General features: G+C 39.8%; 1 protein-coding gene and 1 long non-coding RNA gene across 5 annotated transcripts; one reads left to right on the forward strand and one right to left on the reverse strand.

Annotated features, from left to right (window-relative positions):
• Window positions 1-3,220: 3,220 nt before the first annotated feature.
• On the forward strand, window positions 3,221-9,779 carry LOC111836280 (uncharacterized). Its single transcript, XR_011981856.1, has 7 exons — window positions 3,221-4,941; window positions 5,064-5,233; window positions 5,468-5,589; window positions 6,737-6,801; window positions 7,016-7,116; window positions 8,944-9,128; window positions 9,292-9,779. It is a non-coding gene; the product is annotated as an uncharacterized lncRNA (long non-coding RNA).
• A 27-nt stretch (window positions 9,780-9,806) lies between these two features.
• Window positions 9,807-17,814, reverse strand: mmp17b (matrix metallopeptidase 17b). 4 transcript variants are annotated; one of them, XM_023797390.2, is made up of 13 exons: window positions 16,537-17,813; window positions 15,663-15,721; window positions 15,203-15,373; window positions 14,856-14,988; window positions 14,495-14,630; window positions 14,282-14,390; window positions 13,760-13,937; window positions 13,447-13,623; window positions 12,814-12,907; window positions 12,646-12,719; window positions 12,068-12,217; window positions 11,464-11,691; window positions 9,807-10,555 (listed from the first exon to the last, which is right to left on the reverse strand). In XM_023797390.2, the coding sequence occupies exons 3-13, from the start codon at window positions 15,347-15,349 to the stop codon at window positions 10,203-10,205; spliced, it is 1,779 nt and encodes a 592-aa protein (XP_023653158.1). In that variant the 5' UTR covers window positions 15,350-15,373; window positions 15,663-15,721; window positions 16,537-17,813; the 3' UTR covers window positions 9,807-10,202. The 4 variants fall into 4 exon arrangements, with proteins under 4 accessions (XP_023653158.1, XP_023653156.1, XP_072554030.1 ...); XM_023797388.2 differs by having other exon boundaries at window positions 15,203-15,721; XM_072697929.1 differs by lacking the exon at window positions 16,537-17,813 and having other exon boundaries at window positions 15,663-16,521.
• Window positions 17,815-19,035: the final 1,221 nt, after the last annotated feature.

The raw sequence follows: 19,035 nt of genomic DNA on the forward strand, positions 1-19,035 counted from the left end.
AGGATCAACAGCATCTGCAACAGAGCTTACTAGTGAATCCATATCTCTTGGTACTTTATCCACATCCACATCAAACACCACAGAAGCAGGATCAATTGTATCATCAGTGACGTCTGCCCCTGCTGTTACATCTCCTGCAAAGATTATGCCAACAGGCACTGCATCATTATCTTCATTGGCTACCCAGTCTGCATCAGCAACCCCTTCAGCATCTTCTGCGACACTGCCTAGTGGAAATGCAACCCTTACTACAGTATCAATGTCCATGACAAGTGCCACAGAAACTGGATCAATTGCAACATTGGCCTCATCTGCCCCAGCTGGAACATCTCCAGCAAACACTATGCCAACTGGCTCTGCACCATCATCTCCATCACCTACTGAAACTACATCACCAGGATCAACAGCATCTGCTACAGAACATGCTAGTGAATCCATATCTCTTGGTACTATATCCACATCCACATCATACACCACAGAAGCTGGATCAATTGTATCATCAGTGACGTCTGCCCCTGCTGTTACATCTCCTGCAAATACTATGCCAACTGGCTCTGCACCATCATCTCCATCACCTACTGAAACTACATCACGAAGATCAACAGCATCTGCTTCAGAACTTACTAGTGAATCCATATCTCTTGGTACTATATCAACATCCACATCAAACACCACAGAAGCTGGATCAATCGCATCATTAGTGACGTCTGCCCCTGCTGTTACAACTCTTACAAGGATTATGCCAACAGGCACTGCATCATTATCTTCATTGGCTACGCAGTCTGCATCAGCAACCCCTTCAGCATCTTCTGTGACACTGCTTAGTGAAAATGCAACCCTTACTACAGTATCAATGTCCATGACAAGTGCCACAGAAGCAGGATCAATTGCAACATTGGCCTCATCTGCCCCAGCTGGAACATCTCCTGCAAACACTATGCCAACTGGCTCTGCACCATCATCTCCATCACCTACTGAAACTACGTCACCAAGGTCAACAGCATCTGCTACAGAACATGCTAGTGAATCCATATCTCTTGCATCTATATTAACATCCACATCAAACACCACAGAAGCTGGATCAATTGCATCATCAGTGACGTCTGCCCCTGCTGTTACAACTCTTACAAAGATTATGCCAACAGGCACTGCATCATTATCTTCATTGGCTACCCAGTCTGCATCAGCAACCCCTTCAGCATCTTCTGCGACACTGCTTAGTGAAAATGCAACCCTTACTACAGTATCAATGTCCATGACAAGTGCCACAGAAGCTGGATCAATTGCAACATTGGCCTCATCTGCCCCAGCTGGAACATCTCCTGCAAACACTATGCCAACTGGCTCTGCACCATCGTCTCCATCACCTACTGAAACTACATCACCAGGATCAACAGCATCTGCAACAGAACTTACTAGTGAATCCATATCTCTTGGTACTATATCCACATCCACATCATACACCACAGAAGCTGGATCAATTGTATCATCAGTGACGTCTGCCCCTGCTGTTACATCTCCTGCAAATACTATGCCAACTGGCTCTGCACCATCATCTCCATCACCTACTGAAACTACATCACCAAGATCAACAGCATCTGCTTCAGAACTTACTAGTGAATCCATATCTCTTGGTACTATATCAACATCCACATCAAACACCACAGAAGCTGGATCAATTGCATCTTCAGCGACAATGCCCCCTGCTGTTACATCTCCTGCAAATATTTTGACAACCGGCACTGCATCATTATCTTCATTGTCTACGCAGTCTGCATCAGCAACCCCTTCAGCATCTTCTGCGACACTGCTTAGTGAAAATGCAACCCTTACTACAGTATCAATGTCCATGACAAGTGCCACAGAAGCTGGATCAATTGCAACATTGGCCTCATCTGCCTCAGCTGGACCAACTCCTGCAAACACTATGCCAACTGGCTCTGCACCAACATCTCCATCACCTACTGAAACTACATCACCAAGATCAACAGCATCTGCTTCAGAACTTACTAGTGAATCCATATCTCTTGGTACTATATCAACATCCACATCAAACACCACAGAAGCTGGATCAATCGCATCATCAGTGACGTCTGCCCCTGCTGTTACAACTTTTACAAAGATTATGCCAACAGGCACTGCATCATTATCTTCATTGTCTACGCAGTCTGTATCAGCAACCCCTTCAGCATCTTCTGCGACACTGCTTAGTGAAAATGCAACCCTTACTACAGTATCAATGTCCATGAAAAGTGCCACAGAAGCAGGATCAATTGCAACATTGGCCTCATCTGCCCCAGCTGAAACATCTCCTGCAAACACTATGCCAACTGGCTCTGCACCATCATCTCCATCACCTACTGAAACTACATCACCAAGATCAACAGCATCTGCTACAGAACTCACTAGTGAATCCATATCTCTTGGTACTATATCCACATCCACATCAAACACCACAGAAGCTGGATCAATTGTATCATCAGTGACGTCTGCCCCTGCTGTTACATCTCCTGCAAACACTATGCCAACTGGCTCTGCACCATCATCTCCATCAGTTACTGGAACTACATCACCAAGTTCAACAGCATCTGCTACAGAACTTACTATTGAATCCATATCGCATGGTAATATATCAACATCCACATCAAACACCACAGAAGCTGGATCAATTGCATCTTCAGTGACGTCTGCCCCCGCTGTTACATCTCCTGCAAAGACTATGCCAACAGGCACTGCATCATTATCTTCATTGGCTACGCAGTCTGCATCAGCAACCCCTTCAGCATCTTCTGCGACACTGCTTAGTGAAAATGCAACCCTTACTACAGTATCAATGTCCATGACACGTGCCACAGAAGCTGGATCAATTGCAACACTGGCCTCATCTGCCCCAGCTGGAACATCTCCTGCAAACACTATGCCAACTGGCTCTGCACCATCATCTCCATCACCTACTGAAACTACATCACCAGGATCAACAGCATCTGCAACAGAACTTACTAGTGAATCCATATCTCTTGGTACTATATCCACATCCACATCAAACACCACAGAAGCTGGATCAATTGTATCATCAGTGACGTCTGCCCCTGCTGTTACATCTCCTGCAAATACTATGCCAACTGGCTCTGCACCATCATCTCCATCACCTACTGAAACTACATCACCAAGATCAACAGCATCTGCTACAGAACTTACTAGTGAATCCATATCTCTTGCTACTATATCCACATCCACATCAAACACCAGAGAAGCTGGATCAATTGTATCATCAGCGACGTCTGCCTCTGTTGTTACATCTCCTGCAAAGATTATGCCAACAGGCACGGCATCATTATCTTCGTTGCCTAACCAGTCTGCATCAGCAACCTCCTCAGCCTCTCCTGTTACAATGCCTTCTGAAAATGCATCCCTTACTCTGTTATCAACGTCCATGTCAAAATCCACAGAAGTTGGATCAATTGCACCATCAGCCACATATGCCCCAGCTGCTACAATGACTACCTACCTGATCCCAACAGGCCCTGTGTCACCATCTTCATCCCCTAGCCAAACTGAATCTCTTCGACCAACATCTTCAACATCTGCCCTACCTGCTAGTACTACTGGACACATTGTCCCCACAGGCTCTGCATCGTTTTCTTCATTGGCCAGCCAAAATGTTTCACTAATCTCTTCAGCCTCACCTGTATCGAGGACCACTGAATCCATAACTATTGTTTTCGGCTCAATATCTCCATCTAACGCCACAGCAACTAGACTAACGGTAATTTCAATGACACCTGCAGCATCTGCTACAAATTTTGAACAGAGTGTACCACCAGGCTCTACATCATCAACTTCATCCCTGAAACAAACTGCATCAGCACACTCTTCAGCCTCTTCTGTCCCACTGATGAGTGAATCTGAAACCCTTGCCACCATATCAACATCCATGTCAGAAACAACAGAAGCTGCGTCAGTTGCAACATCAAGGACATCTGCCACAGCTGCTACATCTCCTGCACACATTGTACCATTAGTCTCTGTATCATCAACTTTATTACCTAGCCAGTCTGAATTAACAACCACTTCAGTCACTCCTGCTGCACTGACAAGTTTATTGGTAACCTATGCCACCATATTGAAGTCCACATCAAATATTACAGCCGCTGCATCAGCTGCAACATCAGTGATATCTCGCCCAGCTGCTACAACTACTAAATACCTTATATCACCAAGCTCTGTATCATCATCACCTAGCCAGACTTTATCACTCAGCACCTCAACCCCTCCTACCTTATTGATCAATGAATCCATAACCAGTGTCTCCGGCTCAACATTTGCATCTAAACCTGCTGCAGCTGAATTAAATGCAACATCATTTACATCTGCACCATCTACTACAACTACTGCACACATTTTCCCAACAGGCTCAACATTGTCATCTTCATCCCCTAGCCAAACTGTATCACCAAGATCATCAGCTTCTGCTTCAACACTGACAAATGAGTCCGTAACCCATGCTAGAGTCTCGACATCTATAATTAAGACTCCAACAATTGGATCAGCTGCAAAATCAACAACATCAACGCCAGCTGCTTCACCTACTGCACACATTATCCCACCCCCAGTCTCTAAGGCCAAAGTACCCAAATCAAATACAACATCACTTTCCCCTGCTGTAGGTGCTACAGCTGTAGGAAATATTACTTCATCAGTTCCTGCATCCACATCTTCAACAACTTCTCCTCCTGACTCAGCAAGCTCCTCCCAGTCTCCAGTACCTCCAAATATTACAACATCACGGTCACCAACAGTGGCCGGATATAATATTTCATCACTTACTTCAAGATTTGTCCAACTTGGAAATACGAATAGACCTGATTCTCCTACTTTAGGCCCCATATCTTTTAATAGACCTTACTCTCTGTCAGCGGCAACTCCATCACCCTCCACAATGTATGTTATTTTTTAATATGTTCCATGATTTTTCTTTTGTAAATACACGTTGTTATCATTTACTTATTCTAGTTTACGCAATATTTGTAGAATATCACTGATTGTTTTTTTGTGTTTTTCAGCATTAGGGATGTGCTCATATATGTCCAGATTGTGTTTGTCACTCGCATGTCAAGGCTGCCCAGTGAAAGTGAAGTTCTTAACGTCGCCAATACTCTGCTAAGTTCAAAAGCAAGATCTGAAATTATAACACTGATTAATCCAAGAAGCCTTCAGAACATCACATATCAAAGTACGTGTATAATTCCCTTTTCCGTTTTAATATTTTTCGGGTGAAAGATTCTCCTTCCATTTGCACAAGCATTTCATTCCTTATTTTCTTGTACTTAGAAATATCATTTGAATTAATGAAATCGGGCAATCTGAAACACAAAAAATATGTTTGACATAGCTTCAACTTTATTTGGTAAACACTCATGACTAAGCACTGGACATTTAATACGATTGTTGTTTTCTATATTTCCAGAAATCTCAGACACTTCATTCGGAATCAACTTGACCTACTTGATGAATAATGTCAAAATTGATAAAAGAATCTCGTTGACAAATAAGACTTACAGTCAGATCCAGGAAGACATAAACAAGTTGGTGAGCTCATCCTCTCTACGGGCACTGTGCCCATAGTGACCCCCCCCCCCCTTTCATTGTCTTTGGGTGAATCATAGACTGCAGGAACCCTCAGGGATGCCACACAACATATTAATTTCATATTTTTTGCTCATTCATTTAACTTTACGTGTATGCATGACATATATCACAATTATATAGTTATATAAAAAAAAAGTAATGAGAGAACAATGCAATGTTCAAAGAGGTAGTATAGACAAAATTGATAGCGAAATTTAAAGAAACTTTAAAACAAAGTTACAGTTTTGCTAAGTTTTTTGTTGTGCTGAAGCTGTATATTTGTCAAAGTAGAAGATGGCTGGTTTGAATGGCGTGAATATGCAGGAGTCTTCACTTCTCCAGGCTTTGTAGATGTATGTGTCAGGTATAGGCAAGCTGTCATAGGCAACACAGGCTTTCACAGGTAAACCCTTCAAGGAAGATTATTGCTTTTTACTCCACTTAATCTACGGAGAATACCAACAGTTACTGGAATGTAAATACATGTATCTTTAAAACCCCGACTTCTGATACTGTTTTGAAACTGGTCAATGGAGAGATTGCTTACATTTGGTGGAATCTAAACCCTACTTTTTGTGTAGAATTTGGTCATCTGGTTTCTCCCCGCAGTGGAAGGACGTAGTTTAACGAATTGCTGTCTGTAACTTGCTCATGTCACGTGTGTCTTGGGATCGAGTAGCATTTTTATGAAACGTACCTTGTGACTCTGGGGAGACTCCAGGCACACAAGCCCTGTGCTAGTTGTACTGGATGGATTATCACCTTATTTCTAATATTTGTTTACGAAAATATACAACAGGGATGAGATCAGCTGACTAAATCGCACTGTGTAATGGGTTGCCTAGAAATAACTGCAAAAAAAAAAACAGTAATCTATTGATTACATATGCAATAATAGTTTAACAAATGGGGTCTTGTTATTTGGAGGATGCACAGAATATGTAAGACAAGAGTCATTAGTAACCTGCTGGGAGTTTGTGCTGTAAAATAATCTACTGAACTAACATAAAGTTGTATTTTCAAATCGTTTGTGGTTATTGAACCCTAGTGTAATATAACAGAACCGCAAAAGTTGATATTTCTCTTCTCTTCATGCTTTGGTTTTCAGATGAAGCTTATTCTCACTGACCCCTTATCCAATTCTAATGTCAACTTTCCAAATGCGACCTTTAAGTAAGTATCAGCATCAAGCTAATATCAAACATTATCTAACAGCATTATATACTCCGACCATTAAAATGTACCTTTTTTGCTTAAATTATTTTACTTTAAAACATTTGCTGGAATTCTTAAAAATAAAATAATAATCAGAGAGCTGAAAATATTGTGCAGTGTATAACGTTGCTCCATTATAATTTCATCCAAACTTTTGCTTTCTTCCTTACAGTGATAATAGTAGTTGGATCATTGCATATGAGACCTACACTTTTCACATGGAGGACATTAACCATCCAAGCAAATTTTTGAATGCGATCATGAAACTCATTGGTAAGTTTAATTCATCAATCACTGCGTGTCTCTTTTCAGCGTCATAGGCAGGAGCTCACAAACATATGATACAAGTGTTAGTGGTCTGTTGTGATGTACAGTATTGTGTAGTATACACTGTATATCTTTGTCTTAGGCAGTCAAAGAAAATGATGACTAAATGTTGATATGATATTATGTCTGTCAATGTATGTCAGCTTCGAAAACTCTACTAAAATCACCCAAGTATTTGCAGCAACCGTCCAACACAACACTAGCAAACCTTGTTTGCCTAATCGCCACCTCATTGAGTTACTTAGCTAATTAATTAAGTTTATTAATTAATTGAGCTGGTGGTAAAATTTAACGAATATATGGAATAGCTGGGAGAGGTTTTGTGACTGAAATTCTAGCCATCCAACAAGATGAGTAACTTTTTGCAGAACAGAAGAAAAAATTCTTGTTAGTTTTTATTGTGTTATTGTTAATATGCATATATTGTAGAGTTGAGCCGGATACTCGGCTGAAACGAGTATCCGGTACGGATAAAGCACTTTTGACGAGTACGAGTATCATACGAGTAATACAAGTCAATATCTGTGCTCGGATTGAATAAAAATTCTCATTGGGTAGCTGACTGTGTCTGCGTTCTGTGATAGACTAGTCACAGCGCCCCTCCCCTACACACATACAGATTTATTGTGTTGCTGTGTCCCGCTCTGCTCACTCACACACAGAACACTGAGAAGAGAAGAGAACAGCGCTCTCTCTCTCTCTGTCGCTCCCTCAGTCACTCAGGATCGCGGGTTTTTTTCCGCTAACGTTTAGGGTTTCTTCAGCTTCAGGTTTGTTTGTAGAATGCGACTCGCGTCTCTGCCTGTCGGAGTTTTTTTTTTCTTTTTTAAACCGTCAGCTGGCTCTAACCATTTTTTTTTACTTCACGCACTGAGTGTCTGACACTTTCTTGCTGTATTTTATAAAAAAAAATAAAGGTAGTTGTGGTATAATTAATATTACAAATTAAGCTACACACACAAACACACACACACACACACACACACACTCCCCCCCCTCTCTTTCTCTCTCTCTCTGTCTCTCTCTTCGTCACTCACTCACACACACTCACACATACCTGGTGTGGAAATAAAAAAAATAAAAAAGAACCAAAAAAAAAGAAATCACACTGATCATAAAAAAATTAAAAGTTAAAGAAAGTTATGTTGAGATGAAAACTCTTGTTCATTACATTTTACTTCATAATTGCAACCGCATGTGTTGTATTCATTGTTGCAAAACTTGTTCTGTATATAGTTCGTTTGTTATCGTGATCAAAACCACTGATCTTAAGCTCAATGCTGATGCTGTCATGTAAATAGTTTTCTAATCAGCAATAAATATAACAATTTCTGATCAACCCATATCAATTGCATGCTTAAAATAACATACCGGTTAAAGCCCCGCCCATTTAAAGACAACCCGACCCACTTCCAGGTCAAACCCCGCCCACTTCTGGGTTAGGCCCCGCCCATTCCGAGTACAGATACAGATACAGATAATTCATATGGTTAACAGATACGGATACAGATACAGATAATGCTGTACTCGCTCATCCCTAATATATTGTAATGGTAAATTGTTTTTTCTTCTGAACAAATACACTTTTACTACTTAGGTGAATAGCTTGAAACATTGTCTTTGACTGACAGTACTGTATATCAAAGACGTGCGCCTGTAAAGGTGAATGCAGACAAGACTTGTAATGGATAAGTGACTATGGAAAGAAGGATGAATGAATGCAAAGGTGACAAGCCGGCCACTGCTCTAACTATGAATCTATGTCATCTTCAGGTTTAGTAACTACTCCTCCCCCTACCACTACTGCTCCCGGCCTCCTTCCCAGTCTCCACATGACCGGCCCCTCCGCTGGTACCACGGCTGGGGTGGGAAGTCAGAGATTTCCAACCTGGGCTTTGGCCATCATCATCCCGTGTGCCATAGCCATCATCCTCATTCCCTTATGGATTCTGCTATGTGTAAGTCCCGCGTTTTCTGTGTTCATCTCTGTGTCACATATAGAGGCAGCAGCACAGTGCAGAGAGAAATAAAACATCTCTGTCATTCCGATATAAATAATTACATTTTGCGTCGGCCGCCGTTTCCCTCATTCCGTCTGTTTCGTTTTTCTTTGCTTTGCAGTGCCTCCTGTTCGGTTGCTGTGCAGCCATCAAGAAGCGTCTCAGCAGACGGAGGTCCTACCTTATATACAGGGCTCATAGTGACATCTTTTAAAATGAAACAACACGGAGAGGAAGACAGACACAAAATTTCATGCACACTTACAAAAATATATATCTTTAATGTTACGTAGAAATACTGAAAAATATATGCGTACATTCTGAAATGTAATATCATATTAAGCTGTATTTTCAATCAATGTATATGTAGTGTAAAACAATCTGCAATAATAAGCTAAACGATCATTATTATTTATTACTTTAAATATATACCTCAAAAATCAGTGTAATGGCTTTATGTGCTTGATAGCCCACATTTAATTGTAGTTTAAATGGCATAGTTTGTCGTGTAATTTTGCTCCTATCTATGTTAACATCTAAATATTTTAAAAATTATTTATTGCAAAAATCATCTGAATTAATTTAAATGTGAATTATTTCTTATTTGTATTGAATTTATTATTCATTTTATCATAATTTAAATCATCATGGTCTGTATTCATATTGTCATGAAAATTAAAAGCATATTAAATGGCCACATGATGAGTTCAATTACTATTATTTCTTCGATATTTTTAAAATAAAATATTTAATAAAATATGAATTGAAGATCTCCCACCTTAAGATCAAACACTACAAAAAAAATAAATTTACGTTTTTTAGGTATATAAATGTATATATAATCAATGTGAAAACAAATACTGCATTCATCATGCAAATTACATTCAAAGATGAAATACAATTACTTTCTATTATTTAGACTATTATTTATATTTTTTCCCGTATCATATAATCTCGGTGTTAGCTTGGTATTTGTCCTTTAAAGCTTGGAAAGTGAACTTGCCCCGTGGACCTTTTAGATAGATGCTGCAGTCAGAAATACGGCAAAAGCAGAGGTAAGACCAATGACATTTTGCACCACATCAGGTCAACCCCCGGCACCCCACTGTTCAAGCACGGGCAAGCCCATTGCTCCAGCACGTTTTTGCCTCTTGTCTTTTTCCCAGAATGCCTTCTGTCCTCCTGGTCCACTTCCCTGTCCCTCTCAACTCCGTGAAATTCATTACCGGTGGGTTGTGAAAAAGAGAAGCTGCCCGGGGCGGATGAAAAAGGCTGAGGACAATCGAGCCAGTCCGTGGCCAGGGAGCGCGGAAATCCTGCTCCAGGGCTGGAGCCAGGATAAGGAAACTTCCAGTACAATTGGCCTCTAAAAATGTTTATGGAGCCTGATAGAGATGAAGAGAGAAAGGTCAGCGAAGAGAGCATCATCAACAAATGGTAACAGTAGCCAGTAACACAATAACACTGTACTGTGCAAAAGTCTTAGGCAGTCAAAGAAAATGAGTAAGGCTATTTATCCATTTCCTGAAACTGCTTGTCCTATCCCAGGTGGTATGGGCACAAGGGGGGGAAGAACCCGGTACAGGGTACCAAGCCATCGCAAGGCACACCCACACACCAGTCACTCCTATGGGCACTTTGGTAGCGCCAATTAACCTCAACATGTCTTTAAACTTGGGGAGGGAAACGGAGGAAACCCCATGATGACACGGGGAGAACATAGCAGAGACTTGAACCCTGGGCCAAAGGTGTGAGGAAACATTGCTAAGCACTGCCCCCATGCTGCCCCCGGAAGACTATTTACCTTTGTAGTAATTGTGTGTTTCCGCAAAGAAAAAAGATTTAAAAGATGCAAACTAACAGTGACACAATAAAAATAAACAAGCATTTTGTCTGTTTTCCAAAAAGAACTGATGTCTTGTTGGATACTTAGGTAAACTGCACTTTAGCTCCGAAAACACTCTTTACGGACACCTCATCCAATTTATGTATTCGTTAATTTTTTCCTGCAGATCAATCTATCGATTAACTTACTTGTTAAGTAACTCAGTGGCATATTGATAGGCCAGATAAGCTGGGCTAGTGGTCGAGTTAAATAAAATATGGGTGTATTGGATGGTTGATGCAAATACTGGGGTGACTTTAGGAGAAGTTTCGAAATGGCCAAGATGAAACACTTACATAATATCATAGCTTTACACCAACACCCTGGCCTCATTTACACATCATTTTCTGTGACTGCCGACTGCCCAAGACTTCTCCCAGAGTTCTGTATATACAAAAACTGTCTTACCATCTTCATCTGTGGTGATTCCATTCACACCTTTTCTTAGGAGTTCTTTCCAGATTTCTCCATTTTCTTCTCTATTGTTTTCTGCTTCTCTGTTCCCCCAAACTGTACCCTTTTCCATGTCCCATACCAGCCCTTGTTCAACCTCCTGTCCTCCGGCGCCTAAATCAGACAGAGGCCGGGGGTACCCTTCTTGTAGGGAGAGATCCTTAAACAACCAATACTGGGGGCCTAGAAGGAGATCAAAGAAATGATCAGAGTTGGAAAATTCAGGTTCAGGAAGTAAAAAGCCAGACCAAATTTTGTTTAAACTAGCCAGTTGAGCATAAAGAGTCATATTCACAGAGTACGCAACTGGTTTGTTGGAGCGAAATCTTGGTCTGGATTTGCAATTTCTGAACCTGAACTTTCCACTTCTGGAAATGGTCAACTAAACGTGCTATACTACTATTAGCAAACAATGCAACCGAGAAATAACGAGGCAGTTTTGTGCTTATTTTCTGGTTAATTTTTAGCTTCAGATACGTTTTATTTGACCAATAAAAAGTAAACACAAAATTTTAATGAATTAAATGTTCAAAAAATTAAAATGAGAAAGAGACTTAACCACTAATGAAGACAATTGCGTGGTCTGACTGTCTCTCTAAGACTGCCTGCAGAGAGGCTAGGCTGGGAGGAAGACCCCTCCACATTTGCCGAAGGACGGCGGGCTTCCCGGACACCAGCCCTCCTCGGCTAACCCTCCACATACTGAGACCTATTGGAGAGACAGTCGGTGGAATATCCTTTCAGATATGGTCACTGCCAATTTGAAAAGAATCCTTCTCAATCACCTCTCAAGTTACAACACCTATCGAACATAGCTATAATCTAATAAGACAACTTAACAAAGTGCAACACCATTCATAGAACATAAAAATAAAATTGCTGATGGTGATCGAACAATCATGGCAATAGGGAAGACAGTGCTGCGACACACATATGTTCACTGCATTTTGGAATTTTATATATAACTGTCCAGTGCATTCCAGTGTGACTATAGGAACTGAGAAATAGAAACAATACAATGTGTCCTTGCAACAAAACATTATTTCAATTCCAAAAATGTGATTTCAAATTGGTTGCTATATGACTCGTTACATTCTCTAATAAAGCACAACAATCTTTCATTCACTACTAACTCACCTTTAAAAAAAAAGGTCTCCCCTCTAATTTTGGCCACTGCATCGAAGCTGGTTGCACAGCGATCAAAAGTATTTCTATATTGAAGGAAAGAATTAAATCATTTTCAGTGCTGCAGCGATACAGTACAGCATTCAGCCTTGGGACAGTGAGCATTTACAATTGTGGTACCTTTGTTGTTCAGTAATATATTGTTCTCTGCGTCTGAAGTGAGGCTGTAAGGCTGTATCAGTAGAATCTATGGCCAGATGATTATCTCGGTTACCTGAGATACAGAGATATCAGAGCAATCATAACACGCAGCACAATATTAAGACGTACGTGTCTGTCATGTTTTGAAATCACAGTCACAATAGATTAAAAAAGGCATCAAAATAAATATATATATTGCCTTATATTTTATATACCTACTTTTTCATTTTATTTATTATTTATTTATTTGTTATTATTATTATTATTATTATTATATATTTTTTACCTACTTACACATTGATTCACTGATAAACAAGTAGAAACCCCAAGTGATACAATGAGCTAAAACAGTGATATGCACAACCTCACTGCAAGTTCAACAAAAGTGGTTATGGCTATTAAAAGTCATTCATTTTCATTGAATCTAAAACAATAGATGATGTCAGATGCTGATGTGAAAATTGAGTAACTTGGTAGCTTAGGATTCCTACACAGTTACAGCAAAACAACGTTATTTCACAAACTTCAGCAGTTGGATACAATTCACTGCAATGAAAAAATAGCTAATTATGATTGTTTACTAAGGCAGATATAAAATGTTCCTATTCATACCATATAGTTTAGTGATCTGCTCCCTGTCCAGGGAGCTCAGGGTGAAGTCCAGGGCATCCCCCAGCGAGCCGTGGTAGTAAGGTCTCATGACAGACCGCTTAGAAGAGGAGTGGGACAATCCTAAGGCATGACCAAACTCATGCACCAGCACTGTGAAGAGATCAATACCCTCAGAGGCTGACAGAAACACACAGAGAGAGAGAGAGAGAGAGAGAGAGAGAGAGAGAGAGAGTAAATGAATTAAGGGTACATTTTATGAGGCTCGACACCCACATTTTGGCTACTATAAAAAGGTTAAAGGTCAGGCACTCACGAGGTTGCCTGAAAGCCCAGTCTTCCTGTGAGTCCAAGTGAACTGCACCAGCTCTGTCAGGATCAGATGGAAAGAAAGCATGGCCCACAGACCCACCCGGCCCATCAAAGGGAAAGCCGTCGCCATGTGAGCCGTGCAGGAAATCCACCAGTAAGTCAGCTCCGACTGGGCTGCCCACCTGCCAACAAAAGTAGGGTAGGGAGGTGACACGGGGACGGAAACGGCCATGAAAAATTACCTTAATTTTATGTTAATAGGTGAACGTTTCCTACGTCGATGAGTGTTAAGCACATCTGCTTCAATTAGCTTAATAACAGTGAGGATAACAGAGTGTGGATGCCTTTCCTTTTGTTTTCCACCACCTACTAAAGAGATCTCATCCCTGCAGAAGCAAATCCTAAGCTGGTAACTTATAACAAGAAGTGACGGGTTCTTTCCATATTGTACCTGTGCCATTACATTGACATTAGGCCATGTATTTTTTTACATCATAAATGACATTTTAAAATTCTGTGAACGCACCTCATGGAATTCCAGTGGAATTGGCTCCGCCCAAACCTTAAGGGCATAGAACACCAGGGAGCGAATTGTCTCACGAGAAAGAGCAGAGGGAGTGGGATATGACCGCAACCTAGTGGTGACGAAGGAATGGTCTGAGAATCGTGTACGCACCAAGGAAATCACAGAAGAGAGAAACGGGGACAAGAAAAGAGGAGAAAAATCTTGAAAATAAACCTCCAATTGATGTTCCTGTATGTCCAGGTAACTCCCCGTCTCTCCCGGTGTCTCCCAGCATGCAGGGGGTCCTGCTCCTTATCCTCATCTGGAAGGGAGCATCGCGGTTGGCGCATCAAGTCCAGTGTGTCCTTATCTAAGAGAAAGAGGACAAAGCAAGCGTCCATCGACCTTTGAGCTGACCTACTGAAATTCCATGAGAAGATCATAATTGTAGTGGAAGATCGTAATGACAGCATGCGTTTCAGTCATAACGATACGTTAGAGAATTCAGTGTTTAAAGGGCAGGCTGGAGGACTGTCTTTTGCAGACTGAAGCAGTAGAAAAATTGACTGTGTTCCATCGTATTTTATTGTTTTACCTACAGCTCCTGTTACATTGAGGCCAGCAAAGTTCTGCATAGTTCTTAAAGCCTGGGTGACGGCTGTCCAAGCTTGCAGCTGCCCGGTAGAGGGATCGGAGGGCGGGAGATAGCCATACCGTGTTAGCCAGTCCTGAATAGGGAGGAGGGAAGAACATCTACATGTGTTTGCAACAGGGCGATACTGTTTATGACTGGTTTAAATTGAGAAGGACATCACTAATACACCCTAATAACCTTAGAGAGATGTATTCAGCAATAGTCATGTTCTGAAACATCTCTGCACATTGGGAGCAAAAATATTAAAGCTTCTAATATGTCTCAGTGCCTTTCTCTCTTCATCTTACCACCAGTTCTGTGCTTTCATCCTCTGTAGGGCTGACAAAAGCAGAGGACGACGAAGTCTGAATGGTCGGGTGCAAAGGTGAAATAGGAAAGGCCTCCACTAGTTTGCAGACGTAGAGAAGCCGCAATCCCCAAACCATCACCCTCATTCTTTCTCAGTAATATGTGGTTGTCTGTAGGTTATTTCATAAATTAAATTTAAGTTACAACCCTTGACACCTCTGTCTCTTTTAAACCTAGGAATATGTATACATGATTTAACCTTTATCTGAAAAAAATCTTTTACTCTATAAACTTATATTGTGTCATATTGTAACATTATGAATTCTATATTTTTGGATATACATTTTTTGTTTAAGCTTACATATACAGGGCACCATTGTTAAAATACCCATTACTTGTCATTACTAGCAATATAACCATTTTTATAATGTCTAGCAATATATTATGTGAATATTTCACTTTAATTTTATGTCTTCTTTTGATGCAATTTGATCAATGTTGATTGCACAGTCTTGTTCCTGGAACACAGAAGTCAATAGTGAGTCAGATGACACTGAATGTTTTTTATCTGACAAATGTCAAATATTGTATGTTACTTGAGAACCAGATTTGCATGTCTGATTATTTATTATGGCTATGTATCCTATAGAATAATTCCTATGTTACTATTACAGATAAAACATCTAAAACAGGAGCATTTGCTAGCAATAAAAATTCATTAGTGGAAAATGACAAAGAAAGTACTCTGTTACCAGGCATAAAAATAGTTAGAGGAAGAAAATGAATGAGAGATGGATAACACAAGAGGATGTAAACCACGAAAGATGAATGAGAAAAGGGATTACGCGCTTTAATTTAATTAGGGGATGTCATTCCATTAACAAATGTGACGGGGAAGGAGGCATGAGACAGATTTGTGACATGATGAAATTAGATTAAATTAAATTAAAGACTCCTTTCTCTTGGGCAGTACTAAGGGGAAGAGCAAACTACAGAGCGAAATGAAACATAAGAAGTTAAAAAAAATAGGAAACAAATATGAGCATAATCAACAAATCTATTTCCTGATGGGGATAACTTATAAATGCATTGAATATCGTTTGTTTCCAGAAAAACTATAACGGGCCAAGTGTGTTTACTTTATAACATTCATACATAGAGAGAAATGCATTGAAATATTTTTTGACTGATTAAAGGTTATTTGATAAATAAATACCAGACACATTAGGACATTTTCAGTTATATTAATAGAGTCAGAGAACATAAGAAAGTGGTCAGATATGAAGAAAACAGTCCAGAGACCATCGCAGAGAAACCAGCAAATCTTGCTTACCTTCTGCATCCAGTACGTCCCTCTCTCTGTCAGAACAGATGTGTCCTTTCGAGATCTGGTCTTTTTGAAAGCCCTCCCACAGTCCAGCGCATGTAAGTCTTCACAATAGTCTCTTTACAAATGGCATTCCCACCCTGCCCTGCTCAGAAACAGCACAGTCAGTTAGCAGGGTGGGTGTCTTCTGTGTTGGGTGGAGGAGGGGCAGTTGTGGAGCAACTAAAATAAGGTACCACCTTTCATGCTATAAGAAGAAGCATGGAGATTTGCATCTTCTCTCTCTCTCTCACTCTCTCTCTCTCTCTCTCTCTCTCTCAGACACACACACAAACATACACACATACTTACTCCATCCAGATATAAAACACATAGATGAAGATTAATTCACATTTCTTTATTGTTAAATAACCAATTACCAAAATTAATTAAAATTTATGATCTTATATCCTATAAAATGTATAATATTATCGGATATATTAATTTAGGGATTTTGAACCATTTCCAACAGAGCTGAAGAGAGTTAAATGGCAGGCAAATATTACATGCAAAGCTTTGAGGGGAGGTGCAGATGCATGTTTTGTTGCAGGAGCTTTAAATCCTCAGATTTTAGGCGTAGAGTTAAACATTTAAGTATATATCTCTCTCTCTCAATGCATTGTTCACCCTGTTAGCCAATCACAGTTTTCTGCTTTGACCATTTTTATTACCACAAAGAGCATTTATATTGGCTTGCTGTTAATTATTTACATCACGTATTTGAAGTGTTTAGTACTGCAAAGACCAGTAAAAGTAAGAAATGTTGCTCATATAAGCGAGGTTGACTGCATATGACTGCATTTTTGTTAAATGTTTCAATATGAAAATGCACCTTAAAAACAATGTGATAAATGGTCACAACAAAGCAAACAAACAGAGCAGGATGTTATACCATGACTGGAAAATCTAATTAGTTTCATATTAAACATTAGGTGTGAAGTTAGAGTGGATGTATTTAGCAAAGTGGTTTATTTAGCAAACCACTTGCAAAATTATGCCAGATGTTCTCATAAGCATTTGTCACAGGTGATATTCTCTGTTGATTTCTATTCCTCTGCCTAAGGTGAAGGAAGAGAGCAGTTTGCAGAGATTGTTTTGTTGAAATGGGGTGAATAGGAATAATTGTATTAACACCTGTTGAAAAATTTTGCTGCATATTGAGAGTGAAATGGCGACAGAAAACAGCTTTTCCAGATGTGTGCTGTTGCATGCAGGTTTGTTTTTTTAGGAATCTCATGATAGGAAAAGCATACTTAAAACACTGCACGAATTCTAAAACCTGCTCATTAAACAACCAGAGTAACAAAATAACTACACATTGTAAGGTTCAAATAAAAGAGAAATTAAACATCAAACACTGAATTAACTTTAAAAGCATCAAAGTAATCGTTTAATGCCATTTTTAAACACTTTTTCTTTAAACGCTTCTAAAAAAGCTTTTCTTTCAAAGTAGAAAGAGTTAGGTTGTCTAGACAACAGATCTGACTTGGATGCATGTAGTGGCAAGGAGGGGTCAAAGGTCATGTGGTTTAGGGGCTCGGCAAGCTGTATTTTTAGAAGTTCCAAAACTCAGAGAAACTGGAAGCATGAAAGGGTTATGTGTTAGAGAATGACTGAATCCCTCAGCTGTCAAAACTGAAGAACTGAATTGAAGAACAGAACTTACCATCTCCTTGGTAACCAAGGTTTCTTCAGTGCTTTGTAACATAGAGTTCCATTGTTAACACTATTCATTGCATATCAGAGAGTACCGCAAAATTCTTTCATCAGTTTTACCTTAGTATGTTTCCGGTTTTAAAACTTAAAGATTTGTCTGCAGCAAATCAAAAGTGCAGTAGAATAAGCTGTATAATTTTATAGTAAAAAAGTACATCACCTACTATCAAACTAGATATGCTAATACTGTAATGCTATTTTTTTACTTATTCAAAATAATGTAAGGAAATTTACTTCACACATTGATGCAGGAGGCTACACCAAAAAAAAGAGAAAAGAATTCTTGTTATACAGTTAGATATCTTAGTAGAATATTAATTTACATCACTGTTCAGAAAACAAATAAACTATTTGGCATACACCCTTCCTTCGGGTTGTGAATGTTCCATGTCTGACTTTTCACTTATTAGACCCTAAAGAACTTCATGATTCCCAAACGTATTAACAAATTCCTTGGAGAGATGCAATCAGCAGCCTTATGCGTTGCCTTTAGTTTAGCTGCTTATTTACAACTGGAGCACCATGTGAACTTAGACTCTACTCTGGAATAACAGTCTCATAAAAACCATTAGTAAAGCAAAAAAAAGCCCATGGGTCCCCATAAATCTGGGCTCCCCAGAACTGCTGTAAGAGCAAAGACGCTACCTTAAACAAATGCCTTTACACCTTGTGTCAGGTCCCCAATGTCCCATTGTTGAACTACATTTCAATGGGGTTTTAAACAATCAACAATCACATCACTCAGAAATA

Source organism: Paramormyrops kingsleyae, chromosome 12 (assembly GCF_048594095.1).
Source record: "Paramormyrops kingsleyae isolate MSU_618 chromosome 12, PKINGS_0.4, whole genome shotgun sequence".
Lineage (NCBI taxonomy): Eukaryota > Metazoa > Chordata > Actinopteri > Osteoglossiformes > Mormyridae > Paramormyrops > Paramormyrops kingsleyae.

What these genes read in the sequence shown, in the direction of transcription:
- mmp17b (XM_023797390.2), bottom strand. Translation starts at nt 15,349, where the DNA reads ATGAGGGTGATGGTTTGGGGATTGCGGCTTCTCTACGTCTGCAAACTA. An exon ending in CAATGTAACAGGAGCTGTAG is followed by an intron (nt 14,631 to 14,855) that starts GTAAAACAATAA and finishes TCTTTCTCTTAG; the next exon opens with ATAAGGACACACTGGACTTG. An exon ending in TATATTACTGAACAACAAAG is followed by an intron (nt 12,720 to 12,813) that starts GTACCACAATTG and finishes CCTTCAATATAG; the next exon opens with AAATACTTTTGATCGCTGTG.